We start from the raw sequence: 24,717 nt of genomic DNA on the forward strand, positions 1-24,717 counted from the left end.
CCGGCTACCAGGGAGACCGACCACGGTGGTCTGGGACCCCGAGGATCCTGACGGACCGCCAGAACGCGTACGGGAACGGCAGAAAGTAATGGCTCTTTGCGGCTCCCTGCAGAAGGGGGCTGCATCAGTGACCCCACTGGCGGGTGCCGCATACGTGGCACCTTGCCTGCTGTGTGTTGGGGGCATCTTTTTCTCTGCCCTTTTTGTGCTTTTAGAGACAAGAAGCATATAAGAAGGTGACAAACATGGACTTGTATTCCCCCAGAGAGTTCTTCATTATTTAGCAAATTGTGGTATCTGTGTGTGTAATAGCCCTTGGCAGGACCTTCTAGAAATGTTTTCCATCTTGTTTTTTGGGGTGGTTTTTTTTTTTTACTTTTTAAATCTATGTAAATTTACAGCATTCATACTTCCTCATTACGGACTTCTCAAGCTTCGTTGTATTTCATGTGGTCTGAACCTGACACCTGTTTTCTTTTGGTGCCTGCAGTGTTGTATCGAGTGACTGTACAGTTTTCCATTTCATGCTCTCCAAGGAACTCAGGGGTTTATAGACCTCTGCCAGATCCTCAGTCGGTCTTGACTGAAGAATTTCAGTGTATTCAGCTCTTTCCAGTTCATACTTTGATCAGTCTTGCTGCTGTTCTCTGTATCTGTTCAATCTCCATTGTATTCTTTGAGATAGAGGGCTTAAAAAGACTTTATACAGTTGCGTAATGCTTTTCTCTGTAGTTTATTCTTCATATATTATTAAGTTTTAGTTCTGTGAAACTCCCAAGATCTTCCTCCCACATAATCTGTGCTGAGCTGGTATTTTTCCACATAAAGCTGGGATTGTTTTCTCCCCATGGGAGCTGATCTAGCTAGAGATACTCATGGACTGCCTAATTTGTTCAACCGGTAGATTTGTGCTTCTGTCTGCCACCTGTAGGTGCCTGCATGGATAAACAGTAGTTATGTCCACACTGAGAACAACAACATACTGTCTCCTGGGATAAACTATCTACTTTTGTCTGCCCAGCATCTTCCAGTAGTGAGCACTCAACACTTTGTGCTTTCCCTCCAGTTACCAGGAACTTTGTGAACTCAGAGCTATTATCCAATGCGCTATTGGGACTTTAAAGGAGAGCTGCTGAAATTGAGCACCAGGATCAAGTCATGGACTATGGAGTGATGGAAGCAGGACCAGGTCACTTGCCTCATAAAACTGTGAGCACCAAAGCAGTATCTAGAACAGAAGCTGCTTGGAAGAGTCGTGTCTTCTAGATCAGAGTTCAGCTCCCTGAAGACAGCTAGGCTGTGATGGTGAAAGAGGGAGAAAGGGAACCTCCCTTGTTCTGCTGAGGCTTTTGTCTGTTTAAAAGGAGGTCTGTTCAAAAATCTTGACACTGCCTCTGTGAGACACTGGCTGACCATAAAGCCACAAATAAGAGTACCACAGCTGCTTAGGGTAAGAACCATCTTTGTTCACTAAAGACTAAGCCAGCTCTTAGGCTGTCTTGCCTGAAGACTGCAAGGCAGTATATGTCATTAGTAGTATGATGGTCTCACCCCTGCTACTTCAGACAGGAGTCTCAATTTTTCTCTTCAGTACCACACGTTCTGAATGTTCTTAGTTGCCACTTCTGACTGGTAAAGAGTTAGAGCAGACCAAAGTGTTTGAGCACTGGCCCTTCTTCCCTGTTTTAATTCAGTGGTAAGAAAGCGAAGCATGCAGGTACTGGTGAATACCTAAAATGATGATTTCTCAGCTCATCACCAGGGATCAGGTATCCCAGCAAATAAGTCTCCAGTAAGTTAAGTCTTTATGCTTCCATAAAGATTAACAGTGAGAACTGGAGACAGTAATTTCTCTATTGCATGGCTGTTAAGTGCTTATTGACATGTCAGTCACGGTCGTCCCAAGCTGCAGCTCTGAAACTCCAGTTACAATTTTTTCTTCAGTAGCTCAATGTAATTGTATTGCTGTTATCTCTGTATAGACTCTAGGTGGGATGGCAAGGCTGAAGATCTGATAGGTTTACATGGATTTATATAGCACCAGCTAGCAGACAAGGGGAGCTTTCTATAAGGGAAGGTTACTCAGCTTCTCCCTTTGGGATGTTTTTAAGGCCTCCTATGCAGCAGCTGAGGATGGCTGTTTTCAGAGAGAGACCAGGGCTAGGATGGACTCTATTCTGCTGCTTTTTGCCACTCCAATGCTTTGCCATGAGGTCTCATGTAATAAGCAAATTATCAAGGATAGAAATAGTGATGCTAACAGAATTAATCACCATGCACAATGAGCTTGTATGTTCTGCTTTACGTTCGAGTTAACAACAGAGATCCTGGCAATTACAAAAGGCATGAAATGGGGGTGATGATAGTGGAGTTAAACAAGAAGGTCTTGCTTTTCTCTTAGAATTCTGTTAGGTGCTAGAGTAAAATGAGTTGCACTCTAGCAGCCTTATATGCTTTAGGTTTCTCCTGCCCTATGAAGTCATATGCCTGACAGTTGTGATTCTCAGAAGATGAGTCCATGCTAATTTATCAGCTCTTACCTAACAAAACCCACCTGAGGCCGAAAAAGCCTTATGATCATGCTCGCTTGGAAAAGCCTGTCACCTTTCCTACACGTCCTCTGGAGATGATCGAATCACACAGCTGCCCCAGCAGCGTTTGCTGAACGCTGTTCGAGGTACGTCCGGCTGTGAGTGCCCCAGGGGGCTTGGCACGGCCGGAGGGCGGGACCCGCCAGGTGGCGCTCCTGCAGCGCTCCCGCAGCGTTCTTGCGGCGTTGGTGCAACGCTCCTGCAGCGTTCCGGCAGCACTCTTGCAGTGTTCTGGCAGTGTTCCTGCAGTGCTCCTGCAGCATTCCTGCACTCCGGCAGTGTTCCAGCAGTGTTCCTGAAGCATTTTTGTGTTTCTGCAGTGCTTACTCTTGCAGCACCCGCTCCTGCAGCATTCCTGCAGCACTGCAGGAAACACTGCCACAGCTGGGGGCCGCAGCTGCTTTTCCAGCTCATCACTCCTAGGAGAAGGCATTAGGACAGGTCTCCCTGGGGAGATAGCACAAACAGGAACTACAGGGGCACACAGAGTTATCTTGAGCTTTTGATCCCATCCAGGCCTGCATGAGGGGATTGTTTTTAACCCCAGAGCACTGGATGGTGTCAGACTCTGGGGTGGTAGCCTCTGTGCATGTGTCTGCATCAAGAAGAGATGATGCTGTACTCTGTCTTGCTCCCAGCTATTCTGCCTCCCCAACCATGACCAACTGAGCAGGGCCCTGGGGCCAAGCTAGAACATCTTCCGTTTTATTACAAATTATCTAGATCATGGGTAAAAGAGGTGCATACACAAACTTGTGATGGTGCATCAGCTATTGGCAGCTTCCCTTCAGCATGAGTTAAGTTAAAATAAACAATAAACCCCTCACCACAACAGTTTCTATATACTACTACTAAAAAGAATTGGGCAGTTTTACCTGCTTGGCCTGCATGCACAATCTGAGAGGCAAGCCCTACCCTCCACCCATTAACCAACAGCCTTTGTGTTCTGGAGCACATGGAGTCTCCCTCTGTATTTACGCTGACTGACGTTCACCTCTGTAAAAAACTCCCAGTTAACAGCTCTCTTGAGAGCAGCAAGGTGTGCTCCTAGACTGTCAACTGCATCTTGCTCATAGCTCTTTGGGCAAGTACTGTATTGGTCATTTAAAAAAGAACAGGAAGGATAGGAGGAAAGAGAGCATTTTCCTGAGGACAGAGAAATTGGAAATCTTGAAAACCTTGTTGCTAGGGGCAGAGCTGGTAGAGAAAGCCTCGTCTGTCTGGGCACAGCAGCTCTATGCTGTGGTCCAAAGTCCTGCCAAGTGGGAGTGGCTCGTACCTGGGTCTTTCCTGGTAGTCTCTAAAGTACCTAATGCTGCTGATAAGATGTAAACAGCTGCTGCCCTCCATGTGTCCATCTCTTTTACAAGCAAAGAGGAGAAAATGTACAGGAGTGATTAAAATAAAAACCAGCTGAAAGCAGTTGGAGCCTCCTGCCCCTCACTCTGCCCTCCGCAGCACTGAAAGGTAGTGAAGGTGGCAGCAGGATGGGGCCTCTGAGCTTTGATGCCTAATGTGCCTTGGAGTCCCATCTCATAGCTTGAATTAACGGAAATCCAGTCCATCTCACAGTGGAACACAGCTGTACAGCTGCTACTGAATCAAGTGGAAATAATTCTGTAACTTGATTGCTCTCATACCTGTTTGAATTCCTTGCCAGGAACAGTAAAATCTTATTCTTGTTTCCACTAATTTTCTGTTTGTTACCATGTTCAATATAGTACCTGTCTTGTGAACAGCTGCTATCTGATGGCCTGGGCTGTTCTGCACTGCCCAATCCACTGGCCTGTGTGCTGATTTAGCTCACTTGAGCTAAGGAGAGAGCAAGTAGCTGCTCTGACAATATGCGTCATAGGATGATGAACAATGGACTCATAGTGCATTGCTTAAATGTCTTTGAATCAACGTCTAGTGTAATGCATTATTAACACTACTTACTTTTTCTATGTTCCTGTCTCTGAAAAGATTTAGACTTAAGGTAGTAGATCAGTGCTGTTTTAAGGGGCCCCTTCTCTCTTCCCTTGAAGATGTATTCTGTCTTTCCTGTTACACATAATTTTTTTTTCTAAGCTGCTCATGACTCAGGTTGCTTCCGAATCTGTCATCCAAGCACATGCATGCTGATCATTGCCTCGACTAGCTGGCAGGAAGGGACTGTAAAGGAGGCTGGAATCCAAAACCTGTGTGCTAGGTGGTACTACTAACACCAGAGCAAGTCAGCTGGGTTTTTTTCTGCAAGCTTGGATACAGACACCAACACATCTCTGGATAACCTATTCTAGCTCTGCACCAACTTTTTAGCAAAAACGTTTTTCATAGTATCCAGCTTGACCAACCCAACCTAGAAATTGTGGCTGTCATCACTTCTTATATCACCTGCCATTGCCAACATGAGTTTGGGTTTGTCACCTTGCAACTCACCTTCGACTATCTATAGGCTGGTATCAGACTGCCTCTGAAATTCCTCTTTGCCAAGCAAACACGCCCAGCTCTGTCAACCTCTTTGTTGGTCACATGCTTGGTAACCCTCCGCTTGGACCCTCTCTAGTCCCTCCATATCCTTCTTGAATATCAGAGGTAATGAACTGTGCACAAGCAGTCCAGGTGTGGCCACACTCCTGCAAAGTAGACAGGAGTAATGTCCATCAGTCTCTGGCTGTGTTCTTCCCAATGCGGTGTGGTGTGTGGGTTGTCTTATTCAGTATCGGAGCATAGTGGTATCCGTGGAACTTTCAGTAAGGCTGCTCCTCAGCGATCCACTCCCCAGCCAGAACAGACACACTCCACTCTCCTTCCCAAACTTCACAAGGTGCCTGTTAAACCGGCCCTTTCATTTCTCAAAGTCCCTCTGTGTCCAGCATGTCAATTGCCCACCCTAAATTATTATCACTGTAAATTTACTAGTTCCTTTTTCCTGTAGGATGACGTACAGACAGTTATTCTCAGCAAAGATATAGTCTGTCCATTAGGCTGTATGACTTTGTATGTATCCAGACAGACATCTAATTGTCTCTCATCTTCCTGCTGTGAAACACACTGAGGCTAAAATCCAAGAGCAGTTTTGAATGCTTTATTCCTAGGAACAAAAGAATAAAACTAGCTGAGCCAGAAGTGGCCAGATACCACAGGTAAAGAAGCAGAAAACTATGGGTACTGCTGTGGATGTCAAATCCCCGAACCTTCTCTGGCAATGAGCAGCCAGAGCAGTTCAGGGCACTAGCACTCACACTAGGAAATGAAAGTGGTTTTTATTTGGTTTTCTATGAATATAGACATTAACTTCTGCTGGGCTGTTTGCATTAGGTTAATATTTCTGTAATGTACAGGTGTTAATATGAGCTGTGAGTGTCTGCTGTCTGTCTCTAGCCCTGTAAAGAGCAGAGTGTGGTGCTACAAATATTAGCCCAGGTAGAGAAGTGTTTGCACACTGTGCTGCCTCCTGCAGTAGTACTTTGATAGTACCCCTTAACAAATGACCAGGGGTCAGCTATCAGAGCCTCAGTATCTCCTGCTTTGCAGAGTATAGTGCTCTGATTTTGACTCATGAAGGGTTGTAGAGACCAAATCCTGATAAAAAGCAGCAGTGTGCTATAATCCTCGTAAGATTATTATTACACAAAATAAGGTACAACTCGGCAAATACTCCAAACAAGATACTTGTTTGGTCAAACCCACTCTTTACTGGCTGTGGCAGTGGCAGATGTAGAGAAGAAATGTCTAGCACATCACTGGAACTGCTACTTGATTTAATACAGTGATTATACAGTCATTTCAGAGGTAAACTAAAGATTTGTGCTGTAAAGGTAAAGTAAACGTTTGTTGAAAAGGGCTCCCCTGTAATGGAAAGGCCTGTCCATTGCTATTGAACAGAAGAGGAAATACAAACTATCCTGCAGAACCCATAAGGATCTTTCTGCCACCAAAGAGAGGAACAACCAATAAAGAAACAGCACCAGCATAACTGAATCATAGAATCATAGAATAATTAGGGTTGGAAAGGACCTTAAGATCATCCAGTTCCAACCTCCCTGCCATGGGCAGGGACACCTCACACTAAACCGTGTCACCCAAGGCTGTGTCCAACCTGGCCTTGAACACTGACAGGGATGGAGCATTCACAACTTCCCTGGGCAACCCATTCCAGTGCCTCATCACCCTAACAGGAAAGAATTTCCTCCTTATATCCAATCTAAACTTCCCCTGTTTTAAGTTTGAACCTGTTACCGCTTGTCCTATCACTACAGTCCCTAATGAAGAGTCCCTCCCTGGCATCCTTATAGCCCCCCTTCAGATACTGGAAGGCTGCTATGAGGTCTCCATGCAGCCTTCTCTTCTCCAGGCTGGATTTCTTGTTTGCAGTGTGCACCTCACACAGAGCCTATGATAAGATACAACACAGACGTGGCCTGCTGTGTGTCCAAGTCTGCTGAAGAGTTCTTAATGTTAGACGAAAAACTTTCAAGCACTGTATCAAGTCCTTTATAGCCTGACAGCAATATGAACATGAACTGTAATGGCTCCAATGAATTTCAAGAACATGAGGTTTGGTGCTAGTATTTCCCTGTAGAGGCAGATTGGATGGTAATCTGCACTGCAAGGACCAGAGAAACCAGACTCGTAGATGGTAAAACAAAAATGGAAAGTAAAGTACAGCAATATTCCAGGGGAGGAAACCGTAGTGGTCATATTGTCTGTAACATACTGGTAGGAAGAGAGTTCCCGTGAGTGCTGTAAAAGCAGTTGCTCTCTTTGGCTGATCTAAGTTGTAGGGAGTGATCAGGTTCCCCTGAACTATCTCTTCTCCAGACTGAAACCCCCAGGTCCCTCAGCCCTTCCCCATCACACTTGTGCTCCAGGCCCTGCTCCAGCTCTGGTGCCCTTCTCTGGCCCTGCTCTGGCACCTCAATGTCTCTCTTGTAGTGAGGGACCCAGAACACAGGATTCAAGGTGTGGACTCACCAGTGCTCATCAGTGAGGGACCCAGAACACAGGATTCAAGGTGTGGACATTCTCTGACCTGTACCTGCTGCCACACTGGTGCTGATCCAGGCCAGGATGCTGGTGGCCTTCCTGGCTGCCTGGGCAGAAGCTGCTCATGTTCAGCTCCATCAATCAGCACTCCCAGCTCCTTTTCCATGAGCAGCTTTCCAGTTGCCTTTCCCCAAGGCTGGAGCATTGCAGGGGGTTGTTGGGCCCAAGTGCATGACCTGGCACTGAGCCTGGTTGAACCCTAGAAAATTTGCCTTGGCCCATGAATCCAGCCTGGCCAGATCCCTCTGCAGAGCTTCCTACCCCCCAGCAGATCAGCGCTCCTGCCCTAGTTGGTGTTGTCTGTCCATCACAGAATCTGCTGACATCAGTAACCCCAAATCAACCAGGACCTACATGAACCAGCAAAGAGCAACAAAGATAACATAAACCATGGAATAGGTGCTAAAAGCTGAGGAAATCAGATCAGAGTTGATCACTGTTTCTGCAGCTGTTTAAGAAGGTCAAAGGCCTGGACCTTGCACAGAATTAGAGAAACTGATTCTTGAGATATTACATATTACACTGGTAGATGACCCCCATAGGTCAGAGCTGGCCTATACAATTTCAAATAGAAAGAGTGATGAAAGCTGTGGTTGTGAGAGACTGGTAATTACCCAGTTCTCTGAGACCTATAATGAGGTTACAGTGCTGCTCTGCATGTGTGTGGGGAGGGAGAAACAACCAAATAACCTTGTATGTTATGGGTCCCAAGAAAGATATGTATATAAGCATGCAAAACTCAAAAAAGGAACCATTGCACTGCCCTCACAGGCTCTGCTGCCTAGTAAAGAGTAGGGACCTGGCCAACCCTTCACCAAACACTACATCAGGGTTCCTCTACTTGGCCACTTGGCAAGGCAACCTGAAAGCGCTGCTACAGCATTCAGCTTTAACATGGAAGGAAGAATCTTCCCTTTCCTTTTATGTTTGCTGCAGAGCATAATCCAAAGCTGAGCTAAGGAACCATTTCAGTGGGCTTTGGGTGAAGATTTATAATCACAGAATCAGAAAACCAGTCGGGAAATGAATTTGAAAGATCCTTCTCTTGTACCAAGCTGGAACAACTAGTCTAAAGCTGTTCTTAAAGATCCCCAGTACACACGACCTCTTCTTGTTCTTTCCTCCCCACAAAAGTTGTTACCCTATTGTAAAAGAAATTGTATTGGTCCTTGACAAATCCACCTGGGAGACAAACAGCAAACCTATTGTTTTCCACATGCTAACAGATTGGTTATGCATCCCAGAATTTTCCTAGAGCTTGATGTTAAGATCAGTTGTTTATATTCTTCCCTTTCTCAAGGCACACACACTGCTTTCCCTTCTCCAAGCTCTTCCCTGTGAGATGCTGGCTGTAAGTTCACCGAGTTTACTGAAATTTGCTTTTGCTTAGAAGCATAAAACCAGCAAAACAGAAGGGACTGAAAGATCACAGGCTGACGATCATGACCACCCAGACAGCCCTTTATATTAACATTCTCAAGGAGCTACACATGTCAGCTACAGTCAGGTCTAGCAGAGCTTTGCCTCCTCTGGCTATCATCATCTCCTGTACCAAGAAAGTCAGTATCACGTCCCATCAGCTTTGTGTACTACCAGTACTGTGGTAATGAGGGGTGCTTGGGCAGCTATCATCTCCCACTGCTGTGCACTGGATCATTCTGCTTGGGTTTACTGCCAGGCAGCCTGGAGTATAAATGGCAGTGGCCAGTCTCCTTCCCTTCTAACAATTGCTCAATCTGCATAGAGAAGATCCTCCTACAGTCTCAAAGCAAGCCTACAAATCCATGACACTGGAGGCAACATCTCTTCTCCTGCTTCTTATTCCTCACAACTTGCACACTACTGTAATTAACACTCCAGCTGTAGTAATAATCCAAACAGAGCTTGACTGCACCACATTTATAACTTAGATCAGGATTAAAAACTTTCTGATCTACTCGTTTAATCTTGTAATTTCTGACAAGAACATAGTGAAGTTCACAGGACCAAGCCACTTCTTGTTTTTACATGTCAGCATTACAAGAAAACCTCTACTCTTTCTTCAGCCTAACTACCCTGTTTCCTCCTCCTAAATGATAACTGCAAACAACTACAAAGTCAAAAAGGCTCCATCCCATCCATCATTTTCTTTAATCTCCTCCAAATACCAGACTTTGGTTAAACTTCAAGCTATGGTGAGAACACTTTTTCTCTCCTCAAGCATGAAGTAAGAGCTCTCAGTGTTTGGGGACAACTTGACCACTTTTGGAAGAATTCTCTCAGCAGCTCCCTGCAGGAAGCAGGACTAATCTTGTTCAAACCCCAAGAAGAGGAGGGCATCCCTGAACTGGACTGTGAATGCTTACTGTGTTTGCACGGTTATTACCCTTTCTCTTGGGCTTTTCAAGCAGGTGGGGTAGGTCTCTCTATATGTGCAAACAGTCGACCTACAAAAGGTTTAATCGTTTTCATACACTGATGTTTGATGTGCACATGTCGGACTGCTACTTATTCTTGTGCTGGTGAATTTGACTGTAGTATATAAAGAGAAGGATCTGTTCAAAAAGCACGGCTGCCTGAATGCCGGGCAGGCTCTCAGAAATGCCACCCTCAGCCACGACAGAGCCAGCACAGGTAAGACGCTGAAATAAGACCCTCCACAACAAAGCTCGGAGGAAGACGCCGAACAAAGCTCGCTCATCCCGCCTGCGGACCAAAGCAGCACTCCTCTGGAGACTTTATTTTACCCCGTGCACCCCGGCGGGTGCTTGCCCTGCGCAGGCCCAGCCTTGACCCCAGTGCGGCAGGGGCCGTGGGTCCGCACACGAACCGAGCAGCCCCTTCCCGCAGCTCCCCTTTGGAAAGCGCTCGCAGCTGCCTCCTCGGCGGCGCCTCCAGCGCTCTGCAGCGCAGCACCCCGCGAACCCCTGCCGCTGCTCCTAGCGCAGCCGCGGCCCCTGCTGGGGCCGGACCCCCGAGTCAGGTCCCGGGGGCGGGCCGGGCTGCGGGGCGGTGCTCGCCGTCCGCTCCTGGACGGGGGGGGCCGGTGGGTGCCGTGCCGTGCCGAGCCTAGCCGCGCGGGGCAGACGGCGGAGAGCTGAGACGGGGCTGCGCGCAGCATGTGAGCTGCGGCCCCAGCGCTCTGAGAGACCGGTCGCCGGCGCGGGCTCCGGCAATGGGGTTCGCTCTGCTCTTGGGGCTGCTCCTCTCCAGAGCAGGTAACAGCGCCCGGAGCGTGGGGCGGCGGACGGGGCGGGTTTGGGAGGACGGCGTGTCCCTCGTCCCGCTCCCGCCGGGGGGGAGAGTGGGACCCGCTCCGCCGCCCCGAGGGACCATCCGCATCCCCTGCCCTGCGGGAAAGCGGCAGAGGGGTCCCGGGCCGGTGTTCCCCGGTGCTGGGCTGACCCACAGTGCGTCCTGCGGTCGCGGCTCTCGGCCGCTGCCCCAGCCTTGCTTCCCGGCCACCGGCTGCGACGGACGGCGAACGCCCTGCTGCCCCGGGGGCAGAATCGCCTTCCAGCCGAGAAAGGCGCGCTGCTACTTGTGACCCAGAACGCGAGTGGCGTATGCGGCGGGAGCGGAGCGGAGCGGAGGGACGTGCCGGGGAGGGGGTGCTCGTCTTTGGGGCTGGCATCGGCGACGGGCTCGGCTCCGGGCAGCGGAGCGGGGCAGCGGGAACTGACCCCTTGGCGGCAGGAGAGGCACCGGCTGAGCGCCGGCTCTGGCTGCACCCCTCACACGGGCTCCGTGGAGGGCCTTTTTTAACCACCCATCCTCCTGATCCCCTCCCGAGTGCTGCAGGCCGGTAGTATTCTGAAGTGAGGCTCAGTCTGCAAAGACCAGAGCGAGGAACTCCTGCAGACTCGCAGCAGTTTGCTCCACTCTGCCGTTTATTACTGCCAAGTCACAAGAGCCAGGGATAGAAACGGTTCCTCTCTCCAGTTCACCTCCTGTGCAGTCTCCATGGCTGATGTGACTAGAAATGCAGAAATTACGGAACTGCTCTGAACCATTCCTAGACTGTGGCTATGAGATGTCAGTGCTTTACTCTCAGAAAAATCTGCAGCTGCTGAGTATCACAGTGACTGCTCTAAAAATGGGCCATGGCACTGAGATCTCAGCAACACCTGCAGCCACATGAGTACAACAGATGTCCCTCAGTCTTCCATGTCTCAGTCCTAATGCTTCCTTGATAGGTTTCCCTTCTGTAATCCTCTTCCAACAGCGTGGTGCACCAGGGGCATGAAATTAATACACACACACACACACATATATATATATATGGCAGGACATGGAGTGAAAAGGGAGAATAAAGGGATATAGTATTATCTATCCATTTTTTCTAAGGTATAAATAATCATAATCTGTGAAGTTATTATCTTTAAGTTGTGTTAGGGCTTAAGATAATGCATAGCTATTAGATGATGTCTGTAGAAGTCAGAATTTCTCTCTGATGAGAGATTTGCTTTTCAGGGAGCTTACAAAGTCACAGCCTCTATGTAACAGATAAACAACAACATACAGTAAAAGTTGCTAGAAAAGCAAAGACATTTGTACAAGTGAGTTGGAGACACCTAGAGAGTATTACAGGGCTGCAGGAGTAGGTTTGAGAAGCAGACTGGCACACAGTTGTGCTGTTTATGGCTTACAGCAAATTAACTGATGAAGCCAGCAAAAGTAAAGGAAGTGAGAGAACAAGTTAGATGGTGAAGGTGGTATACCAGGTACAGAGGCACACTAAGATTTTGTTCTAATCTGTAGTGAAGGCAGACTGAAGTAGTACTACAGCACCTACGGACCAAGATAGTGACAGGTAATATCGTGTACCCAAAGAACATTAGATGTACGGCTCAGCACAGTCCTTTCTTAAAACCAGTCAAGCAATATCGTCATGCAGGGAAAGGAGGCGTGTGTATGTGTGTGTCTATATATAATCAATGCCTGTGCTATGCAAATATATGTACACACAGCTAGAGTTCACAGTCAACCAAGAGATGAAAGACAGCAGACCAAGCCTGCATCCCAGCATTCTGTACAGGGATTTCAGGGACTGGGTCCTGTGTACTTGAATTAATTGCACATCAGCACTGCTATACGAAGCTACTTGCATCTTATGACAAGGATTTATTCTAGTATGCAAAAAATACACATTCTTATTCCTAAGTTTCCAAGTTCAGTAAAGCAGTTGTTTTTACACCCTACAAATGGCTTTCTCAGTACATCTCTTAATGACCAGTATATACTTAGCAAGTGCAGCAGCACTGACTCACAGCACACAGCATGGTGTTACTATGTGTTTATTGCACTGCAGTTTTCATTACCCATAGACAATAGATAGAAGAGCTTCTTCAGAGCAGGCCTTATCAACCCCAAGGTTTCCATGGGGATTTACTACTCCATAAAACACAGAGCCATCCCTGATCATGGCCAAACTGAAGAGTTAAGGATGATTAAAAAACATTTTATTAAACAAAATTATTTCTGCAACTTTTCTTTAACCTTTCGTTCCCTCTTTCATACATTAATATTCATCCTTCTGTTTCTAAATGGAGACAGCTTTTGTTCCCTACTACTCCATATGAGAGACCCCAGCCAGTTCTGCCTCTTGAGAGGAGTCCTCATTGAATAAAGCATGCCTACAGAACAGTGACAAGGTGCTTGTGTGGAATCCATCATGACTGTGATCCTAATCTTTTCCCTACTTGACCAGGAGACCTCCTGGCTCTGTCAAGGAGCGACTGCATAGCAGCAGAACAACTGTGCCTCTTGGACTCTACCTGCAATGGCACCTATAGGATCCTGGAGAACTGTGCCCTGGCTAAGACTCGCTTCCTTCCACTAGATCATGATAGCAGGGTCCAATGTCTGAATGCAGAGCTAGACCTCGGGAACAGCTCTTTGCTGCACTGCAAGTGTCACCGGCGTATGAAGAGAGAGGAGCACTGCTTGCGTGTTTTCTGGACCATTCATTCCAGCATGACAGATGGTGAGATGAAATAATAGGAATTTATAAGGTACTAGTGAGGCTCGCCCCTGCCCCCCATCTGGAAACAATGGCAAAAGGTGACTTCCCAACAGTGCAGCTCATTTTCGAGCCACACCTCCCAGTGAAGAGAATTCACTACTGCTCTGTTTGATAAGCAGAGAGAACTGATCTGGGCTGGCCTTCAAATACACCAGAGACCCCAAAAGACAAAGATAGCTACTCTGAGGCAGTTAGATTTGGTGCTGTGAGGGGAGAGTGCTATGAAAATCACCTCAAAATGTGAGTCTGTCATCACTGAAAACAACACATTATTATTACACACACTAACAGCATCCATGAGCATGCTGCTTCTCTCCAGCTTCAGTGGGATGCTTCTACTTGGCCTCTCACTACTACTGAGGCTGAAAAGGCCCAAATGACAACACAGACCAAATTCCAGCCAGAGGAAATAATGATGACAAAATGTAACACTGTTTTTACATGGCTTCTCCAGCAGAACTATTCTTGGCATTTGGCTTTGAGCAAAACAGAGCATCTCTGAACTCCAGCCTGAGAAAACAGCCAGGCGCAAATAAGAAAAAAATTAAAGAGGGAAAAAAAGAAAGAAAAAACCCCAAACCATGTTTCCACTGCATAAAATATCTTGTATCTTGCCCAGGTTATTTCAATTTGGAATCCTCTCCCTATGAGAATCCAGCAAATGAAGAACACTGGAAGACAGACTATAATAAACTGGCAGCTCTGTTATCAGGTAAGGATTGTAATGGTTATGTGATATAATGCTGTCATTTCTTATCTTTTCAGGGGCTGAAAGTTACTAAGAAATTTGGGGTAATGGCCTCTTTAATCAGATGAATGCCTGTTCTGGATACTTGCCTAAATTCATCCCCCCTAACAAGTGTAAATATAGCCACAGATCAAGGTCCATGAAACAGGGAATAACTCACAATGATGCACTCACTGAAACAAACACCTTAACATGAACCAACAAAAAATATGATTTTGTAACTAGTACAACTGCAACATCACACTGCAGGCACACAGCAGGACTAATGTGCTTTGTTCTTTTTGATATTCCCAATCTGACCATCAAGTAAGGGCTACTCCTATTTCCACACAGAATCTCTTCTGGAGACTTCTTTCATTGTTTCTGGATTTCTTTTGGTTTTCTAGGCTCACAGTTAGCAAGAGATGCAACAAATCCATGCGTAAAAGCAACTCATGTCTGTAATCTGAGCAAGAAGTGTGTTCGTCTGCGCACAGAATATGCTTCTATCTGCACCAAAGGAGCAGGAAGTGAGGACATGTGTGACCGTCGAAAATGCCACAGAGGGCTGAGGAATTTCTTTGAGAAAGTCCCTGAGGATTTCACCAAAAGGATCCTATTCTGTCCATGTCAAGATGAGCTTTGTGGAGAACGACGCCGGAAAACCATTGTTCCAAATTGTTCCTTCCAGTATAGCGCCAAACCCAATTGCCTCTGGCTTCTGGACTCCTGCTTAGAAGACCATATCTGCAAGTAGGTCCAGCAGCAGTGGACATTAGCCAAGAGAAGAGAACAGCATAGACACTGACAGTCTCATTTTCCTTCCTACAGATCCCGACTGGCTGACTTCCAACAAAATTGTCAACCTGCAGACACATCTCCAGATGGTTGCTCTCAGCACAGCCATGCTGCATGCCTGCAGGCTTACATGGGGATGATTGGTAAGTGACAGCCACAGGAACATACAGGGTGGGTGCCTGTAGGACACAAACTTGCAGGCACACTGATGCTGCTCAGTATACCAGTGAATAATTGATGTTGGTGCTCCCTCTTGCTTCTGAGCTAAATGCAGCCCAAAAAGAGCCCTCTTCTCAGAGCCAGATAGAACACGGCACTACCAGGTGTTAGGAGAAAAGTCATCTTTGGTTCTAGGCATTCACTGCCAACCTGCTAATACTTTTTCAGAGTGTCTCAATAGAGGAACTGTAAAGAGCAGCAGTATCTCAGGAGCTTTAAACTATACCTTCTGGTCTTTGATGGTTTTGTGCCAAATAAACTGGTTGAATAGCACCCCACAAGCATGGAGCATTTCTTGTGGCAAAAGGCATTTGGCCTCACAGTGTTGCCAGAAACAAGAGCACCTTTTGCTGCCATATGCCAGTTCTGCAGCCGAGTCTCTGCAGCTTTGCATCCTATCTGATGCTTGCACCAGCTCCAGCTATCAGCACACCTCACCATCAGATTGCCTGAGGCAGGGGTAGCAATTTCCATACTTTTTCACAGCCCAGCAGACTTCATGTAGATTGACCAGGCCTGGGTCACCTTGCAGGGGCTCCCTGGCATCTCCTGAGGGCAGCATTCCCTTTATTACAGTGGGTCTCATTATTCTTCTTTCATCTGGTAAGTAAATACTCATTCTGGTTTCTGGCACTTTGGGACAGGCACACCCATGACACCCAACTATGTCAGCAACTCCAGTGCGGAGGTATCCCTGTGGTGCACATGCGAGAGCAGCGGCAACGAGAAGGAGAAGTGTGACCAGATACTTGGCATGTTTGAGAACAACAAATGCCTTGGTAAGCATCAATCATATCCCAGAATGAGAGGGACAGCTCAGACAGGGAAATTCAAATCCTGTTGATTTCAAGATCCTATGTTGCATTGTTCTTGGGTATAGTTCTGCCTTCTTCTGCAGTGTCTCCATGGTCCCGTATCCAACCTATGGGACCAGCCTGGATCTCCTCTCAGAAGTGCTTCTGTATCTTTTGGCGACCTTCTGTTTGTCTCGAACACCATGAAGCTATTTCCAAACAGCATTCAAATGACAGGGTTGCAAAAAAAAAACCAAAACAAACCTCACAAGGGGAGGTCAGACATGCTGTATCCATAGGTTGCTGAGTAACCACATCAGTGTACCAGGATTCTGCAGTTTGGCTTCCTTTCCTCCCCCTTCCTTGGCCCTCACTTGGTGAGGATAAATAGCTCTTGACACAGCCCCTGTTACTAGATTCAGCAGCACAACACAAAAATCCTGTTACATTCAACTATGTACTCCTAAGTCTGTTATCTCCCTAGCATTTTAGCAACAGACTGTAATAAAATTTAAATATTTTATGTTTGTAAAAGCTCCCAAAGGATATCAGAGAAACCAGCATCATTACATAAATGATTAATATTTAAATCTACCTCCTGTTTTATAGAAAAGCCTTACACCCAGCACTGTAGATACACCTACAATATAAACATCCCATCTGAGTTACTACATACATGTGCCTTACCAAACAGACACTCGGGAGAGTCCCAGAGGGACCTAAAGGTTCTTAAGTACAGTGCAAATTGGCTTGGCAGTTGGCTCAGCCTCACAAGTAAACCCACAAACTAACAGGCCCTTCACTAAACAGAGAATACGTATTTTCTGAACTGAAGCCACAGAGCCTGTCTGGAAGCTAACAGCTTCCCTCGACTTCCGCTCACTAGACTCCAAGATGTGCAGAGAAAAGCACAGTAAGACTCTTGCTTTACTTCTGTTTGCAGAAAATGCGATTTGGTCTCAAATGCACCTGAAACAGACAGCTCTAGAAAGACAGGAAGACTTCCTTTATTCATCTTCCCTAAGCTTCCAAGGAGACAGTGCCAGCACATCTCTTGCTTCAGAAATGTCCCAGGTATGCATTGCTTTGTTGCCTTCACAAAGCAGCGAGTCAAGCAGCCTTGAGGCAGTAGTTGAGAAGCCTTGGATCTGGAAAGGTGTGATTTTGGACACCAAAGTGAGGAATGTCACATGCATACAGAACCCTTGGACCTTGTGCTATTCCCCCCACAGATTAGTTGAAGCAGGAGGCCATGCTTCCTGGCTACAGGAGTTTCCTATGATCTCTCAGCAGTGCTCAGAACTGGAAGCTCTGCAGCCAGACATTTGAGCATAAATGTGTCTAACTGGGATTCATTCCTCCTTTTCATTTCCCAGGTGGCTGAAGGGAAGACACAGCGAGACATCTCCAAACACAGCAGTATGCCTATGGCCTCCTCAGTGTATTCTGGAGCTGCTGTTTCTTGGCCATCCCTGTCTCTGTTCCTGCCCCTGTGGCTGAGCCCACATTAATCTGGCAGAAATGGCATCTTTCCTTCCCATATTACTAATTTTATTTCATATCCAGGCACCTCCCACTATGGATTTACCTTTGGAAGACAGAAAGCTTACAGAAAAGAGGAATGGAAAAGCCTTAACCCAGAACGGCAGTCACTGAAAACTTCCCCACCTTCCACCCCATTTTCCCCCACCAGTTTGTACTGAACTCTGCAGATCTGGTGCCCACCACTGCTTCTGCCATGTTAGCATTTTGAGTAACAGTCAGGCTAATGCTTTAAAACAAAGGTCTGAGTTCTGACAGAACTTCTGCAGCACTAGATTCTGACTGCAGGGAGGGACCCAACACCATGCACCCTACTGCCCCATGTTCTGGAGTTCTTCCTCAGGCATACAATCACATACTGGTTTGGGTGGGAAGGGACCTTAAAGCTCATCCAGTTCAAACCCCCTGCCATGGGCAGGGACGCTTTCCCCTGTGTCTAACCTGGCCTTGAACACTGCCAGGGATGGGGCAGCCACAGCTTCTCTGGGCACCCTGTGCCAGCGCCTCAGCACTCACATAGTAGAGAATTTTTTCCCTATATCTAATCTACACCTACTCTGTTTCAGGTTAAGAGTGCAGTACAGTGTCCCTGTTTCTACAGGCATTGCTAAATAGTTTCTCTTATGATCCTCCTTTATATATATCGAAAGGTCTCAGTAAGGTCCCCCCAGAGCCTTTCTCTCTCCAGGTCAAACCATGCCAGAGGTCTCAGCCTTTCTTGGCAGGAGAGGTGCTCCAACCCTCATAATTTCTGTGGCTTTGCTCTAAACCTTAAACAGGCCCATGTCCTGTCACTTGGCCTTGCTGAAATTCAGGAGGTTCACACTGGCCCACTCCTCAAGCCTGTCAAGGCATGGAGTACAGCACATCATCCTAAAGGCCAGAAGTCCGTGCTCCAGGGTGGGTAGCAAGTAAAGTTCAATAAACATACTCATAAAGTCTCTGGTAAACACCAGTTCTGGATTATGTTCAGTTCCCTTTTCAAATTCATTTCAAGTATGAAAAATACCATTCCAGATCAAGGACACTACAGTTTTATATTCTTGCTCCTTTGTGGTTTGCTCTTTGCAACATGTATACACATACATATATATAATCGTCACAGCTAACAACAAACTTGGATTTTGCGGGTCAGAATTGATTTCTGTGCTCAACCCCAGTAAATTTAGTCTTATCTAGCAAAGGATGACCTTGCCTGGCCTCAGGACAAACCTTAGTAACACTTAGAGAATGCATATAGCTCACTGACCACAAAATCCCTGGGATATTCAAGCTGTGAAAATCTCTGGGAGCTGTAACTACCTTGTACATCAACATATTCCAGTTATCACTGTCCCCTGCCACAATGCCTGTCCAATCTCTGCCAAACTCTATTTCATGACCTGTTTATTCTGAGTGTAAATGTGTGCACTGTGTAACTGCTGTTATTTTGTACTGCATTTGCCTGTTAAAATGTGGTGTTAAGTGAATATTGATTGTTGAGCATAGGTTAATAGTCCACAATCAATTGTGTTCAAGAGGTGCCTCATCAGCCAGCCTAGGCTTTCAGGATAGCAGAAGCTCATCTCAAAGCAGCTCCTCCATGCACACAATAGTGCCCCTTGCTTGTTCTATGAGATAAAACAGATCTGAACAGTACTACCCACAGCCAGACAATATTACAATCTTGAATATATTCAGAACATGGGCGTATTTATTTTTACCCTGTGGTTTATCTGTTGCCAGGGAAGCACCAGCCAGATAATATGCGGTGGCTTTCAGTCACTGTCAGACACCTTCTTATTACAGAATCTCATGTTGTCTCATGTCTACTACAGTATGGCTGTTTGGACCAAGAGGCAGCACTGTGTCCATGTGTTTGCTAACAGTCTTTAATGGGAAGAGTCCACATTACCATATTCTAGTATCTATGTTAGACCATCCTCCATATGGTTAGACTAGAAACAAGTCATGATTGTTGTCTAGAGTAATGCTGTCTGTCATCTCCAGAATTCAGTGGAGTTACAAGGAAGAAAAAAATGTTCTTTGCAATACCCATATCAGTGAAGTTATTTATTAGAATACTTGAGTAGACTTCCCTGAGCCATCTGACCACGCACACAGTGTACTGCATTCCTCTTCCACTAATCTGCACTGTGATCTTTCCTCTTGCCCCACGTCCATGTTCTAAGACAGCCTGATACGGAAAAAGGTATCGGCGTTTTGTTGTTCATATTCAGGACATGGTGCACCTTTAACCCCTTACCCCTAAGTTACTGATTGCAGTTGCAGCCTCCTGTCATGTCCTGGATTACATAGAAAAATGCTTGACACTCAGACAAATCCCACTATAGACTGAAAAGAAATCAAAATGTGTCAATCTGGGGTTTTCTCCAGGTGTCCTATGTTCCCTTCTCATGTACATGTGTACCTCTGTACACACAGTCGCCTCTCATGCTTGTTCATCAGTAACTGCAAACAAAATTAATCTCTGAATATTCACAGGTACTCACACTGCTATAAGTACAAACCCATTTTCAGTTAGACTTTTGTAACACCTGTTCTCCAAATATCAGTTATTCAACTACACAGCATACATGCATGCACAAGTATAACTACTGCTAGTAGTCAGCCAGTATCAGTTCAGTTATCTTAGCACCGCCGATGTCCAAAGACTGCCAGTTACCTAAATCCTTTCAGAACAGTTCTTACTAAATATATTACAGAGGAATTTACAAACCCTCCTCAGGTTCTAGTCCCCAGAAACTGAAATACAACATCCTGTGAGTACCCTTGCTCCAAACACAAAAAAAATAATAAAAATTCTCTATCCTGACAGACTTAACCTTGAGCTCTCAGCAAGCACGTAAAAGGAGGGAACCTTCTCATTGTTGTAAGGTTGATTGTTTTAAAAGTGTGAAACAATGCCAAATCTGACTAATAAATTTTATCCTGCAACTCTAGAAGTCTCCTGCTTCCTTCGCATTCGATAGAAGCTGTGTTCCTTGTCTCCACTGCTGGAGGCATTATGGGAAAGAAATTTAAAGAACAGAGTTATACAGAATCCCTTACAAAACAATCTTAACTTTTACAGACATCACTCACTGACACATACTTCAGGCGTGGCTTCTATAACTGACATAGCTTTAGATCCCTTAACATGGTCTAATGCAGCATTCGTATTTTTTACCTGAGGTCATCAGCAAGGTTACACCTTGAATTTGGAAGTCCAAAATGAGTATATCCTTGCCTCATTAAAAATATTCCCACTGCCTCCAACAAATACGTACGTTTCAGTAAGAATCAACTGACTGCAGTTTTCTTTTTAAATGGGGGGCACAATATGTACCACAGATGAGGAAAAACTAAGCTTTACTTCAAACAGTAATTCCTGGCTACAGATCACCGGTGTGCCTCTTAAAATCTGAAGGTAACTTCAAGCTGACAAGACAATGCTACAGGTTCAGCACCTATGAAGAACGAAAGTATCTTTTTTTAATACATCCTAAAAATCACTCTATTTGCTAAAATGGTAGCAATTTTACTCAAGAACAAGAAAGAAAACTTTCAAAGTAACTTGAGGTGTCCATGAACCAGACAAAGCTTTTGGGGCAACAGTAGAGAAGCAGGAAGCCAACCAGCACCATGGGCTCAACAGGACCATTCAATGCTGCTACAGAATCAAAACTAGCCACTATTCTGCAGTTGCTTCCCCCACCAAAACAGATACTGGTAAATACAATCAGAAGCTCAACACTCCTACCTCAGGGATTTTGTGGCTGAACCTTTTCTCAGATGAGGGAGGGTGGGCTTGGTTTAGGCCCTAATGGAAGCTCTTCTTAGAGGTGATTAGCTGTCCTCCAGGAAGTGACTTGGTGTCTGGGTTTCTTGCAAACCCAAGGGTTAGCAGAGGTCAGGGAATGCAGCACTTTCTCAAGTGCCTTCATAAAAACAGGCCCTCAAACTTTCCATTTACAGCTGATCAGCTCCATTATCCCCAGGCTAGGAGGAGATGATCAGCAATTGTTAAGTGCTTGAATCAGACTAATAGCTCATTGCTAATTCCCCCAGTAATGGGAATCTAAATTCCTGGTAAACAAACTGACTGCTTTTCACACACAGGGATGAATGCCAAAAGCCTAATATTAGACCTCTGGAGCTAAAGCTTTTAGAGCAATCCTGTCCACTCAAAGATGTTTAATGACATTATATTATGTACTAAATAATTAGAAAATGAAGGCCCACTTGGAATCAATGGGTTACTGTCTAATTAAGATGAAAAAGGGGCTCTACACTGTTTTAAACAAGTTTATACTAAAACGGTGTACCTGATAAATGGCACTGATAACTATGTCTTTACCTTTGGGCAGAACAAGGCAGCCATTAAGCTAGCAAAAAATAATTGTGTGATTTTTGGCTCATCTTTCCTCTTATTGGTCCCACCTGTTTTCCTGTAAGGCATGAGGTCCAGCTCTTCCTCCCCTCTACCCATCAGACAACAAAACTGATTAGGCAACATTCAAATAGTTTATCCTGATGCAGAGAAAAATCATCTTTGCCTCTGTATTATTGCATGTCCAGAATCACAGAGTTCACACCACTAGATGCTTGAAGCGCTAGGAAATGTAGACTGGAGCCTCCAGAAGCACTTTGCAAGAACTGCTGGTAAGCTCAAGAACGCAGGAGAGCTACAGCTACCTGTGTGCATAGAGAAAAAGACTGAGAAATGTTCTACTGATCATCTGACTGAAATGAAATTAATAAATTAGTTTTCCACTGAATTGTATTTCAGCAATCTCTGATCAAAATAGCAACATTTAGAAAAGCATTATACAGAAATAGAGCAACTGGAACTCTGCATCTAACAATGTTATTCCCCTTTCATTACAACATGCACACATACACTTTGTTGCATATATCATCCCTTTGAAGATAGCGTAAGAATCAAACAGTTGCATGAGACTTCAGTTTTCCTTCTCCTGTCACAATCACCCAGGATTCCATGTTCACATCCAAAACTGAATTAAAGATTTTGATCCTTATATTCCTGTTTTTCTCCTTCCAGTATACTCCTCAAGTAAGGAAAACAGAAGTGTTTTCTTGTTACAATGCTTCATGTTCTAAACTGTGGCCATCCCTATTTCAAACTTTTTGGTGTTTGGTCAGGGAGGAATATTACATGGAAACATCTGCATTGCAACACATACAAAGAAGCAAAATTAAAATGTTGGTTTGCAGTGACATATTCAGCAGAAAAAAGCTGCAAGCTGATTTATAATGCTGGAACTGCTGCTGCAGATAAATTCCCCTGGCATTCACAAATGACCATTTAAAGTCCACTGAAATAAAACCATTTATTCCATTATTGGGAGACACATAAATCTTAACGCATTTGCTCTCAGGAAAAAACCCAAGTATTATGTGACAGATTTTATGGATGAATTTGTGACTGCAATAAGAGGATATTAGACTTGGTGACACAGGAGGTTTCATGCAGTTTCAGTTCCTAAACAGAGAACATGGAAACCTTTCAAAAGTGTTTTCATAAAATCATAGAATCACAGAATGGTTTGGGTTGAAAATGACCTTAAGATCATCTGGTTCTATCCCCCTTGTCATGGGCAGGGACGCCTCACACTAAACCATGTCACCCAAGGCCCTGTCCGACCTGGCCTTGAACACTGCCAAGGATAAAGCATTTACTACTTCTTTGGGCAGCCTGTTCCAGTGCCTCACCACCCTCACAGCTTTGTTCTTATATTATCAGGCATTCCAATAGACTCCAGAAAAGGTGATTCCCCCCGGGTTTCTTTTAACATCTAGCACTCAACAATTATAAACAGAACATAATAAAATGTGTGAGAAAAGGACACTATTAAAACCAGCCATGCCAATTTAAAATACCGCATCAGAGATTCCACCATGGACTCTTAAAAAAAAATGCCAAGGAAGAACAGTGGGGTATGGGTTTTAATTTGGTGCCTCCTTTTACCTAGGGCTGCAGGAAAATGGCACATAAGTCAGAATAATGTCAAACGTATTCTTCATTCTTCAAATGTTTCCCACACGACATCTTTGTCTCTAAATTGGATGGACATGAGTTTGATGAATGGACAACTCGGTGGATAAAGAATTTGGCTGGATGGCCTCATGCAAAGATTTGTGGTCAACAGCGCAATGTCCAGCTGGAGACCAGTAACGAGTGGTGTCCCTCAGCGATCGGTGTTGGGACCGGTCTTGTTCAGCATTTTTGTCGGTGACATGGACAGTGGGATTGATGCACCCTCAGCAAGTTTGCCGATGACACCAAGTTGTGTGGTTCAGTTGATATGCTGGAGGGAAGGGATGGGATCCAGAGGGATCTGGACATGCTGGAGAGGTGGCCAATGCCAACATCTTGAAGCTCAACAATGTGAAGTGCAAGGTCCTACGCCTGGGTCACGGCAATCCCAGGCACACCTACAGGTTAGGCAGAGAAGAGATTCAGACTAGCTCTGTGGAGAAGGACTTGGGGGTGCTGGTAGATGAGAAACTGAACATGAACCAGCTTCAGTGTGTGTTCACAGCCCAGAAACCATCCATGTGCGGGGCTGCATCAAAAGGAACATAACCAGCAGGTTGAAGGAGGTGATCCTGCCCCTCTACTCTGCTCTTGTGGGACCCCACTTGGAGCACTGTCTGCAGTTCTGGTGTCCCCAACATAAGAAGGACATGGAGCTGTTGAAGCAAGTCCAGAGAAGGCCATGAGGATGATTAGGGCCTGAAGCACCTCCCACAGTGCTGAGAAAGTTGGGGCTGTTCAGCCTGGAGAAGAGAAGCTGCATGGAGACCTCAGAGAAGCTTCCAGTGCCTGAAGGAGGCCTACAAGGATGCTGGATAGAGACTCTTCATCAGGGACTGCAGCGATAGGACAAGAGGTGATGGGTTCAAACTAAAACAAGGGAAGTTCAGGTTAGATATAAGGAAGAAGTTCTTCACTGTGAGGGTGGTGAGGTGCTGGCACAGGTTGCCCAAAGAAGTAGTAAATGCTCC

The 24,717-nt window shown here is 45.6% G+C and overlaps 1 protein-coding gene across 1 annotated transcript; it reads left to right on the top strand.

Annotated features, from left to right (window-relative positions):
* Window positions 1-10,618: 10,618 nt before the first annotated feature.
* Window positions 10,619-18,129, top strand: GFRA3 (GDNF family receptor alpha 3). Its single transcript, XM_061360143.1, has 8 exons — window positions 10,619-10,819; window positions 13,312-13,587; window positions 14,246-14,338; window positions 14,761-15,106; window positions 15,185-15,294; window positions 16,015-16,149; window positions 17,108-17,238; window positions 17,541-18,129. Exons 1-8 carry the CDS (start codon window positions 10,777-10,779, stop codon window positions 17,673-17,675), a joined length of 1,269 nt encoding a protein of 422 aa, XP_061216127.1. The 5' UTR covers window positions 10,619-10,776; the 3' UTR covers window positions 17,676-18,129.
* The last annotated feature ends 6,588 nt before the right edge of the window (window positions 18,130-24,717 follow it).

Source organism: Neopsephotus bourkii, unplaced genomic scaffold (genome assembly GCF_033783945.1).
Source record: "Neopsephotus bourkii isolate Nb327-2 ecotype Australia unplaced genomic scaffold, CSIRO-AGI_Nbou_v1 NB_1016, whole genome shotgun sequence".
Lineage (NCBI taxonomy): Eukaryota > Metazoa > Chordata > Aves > Psittaciformes > Psittacidae > Neopsephotus > Neopsephotus bourkii.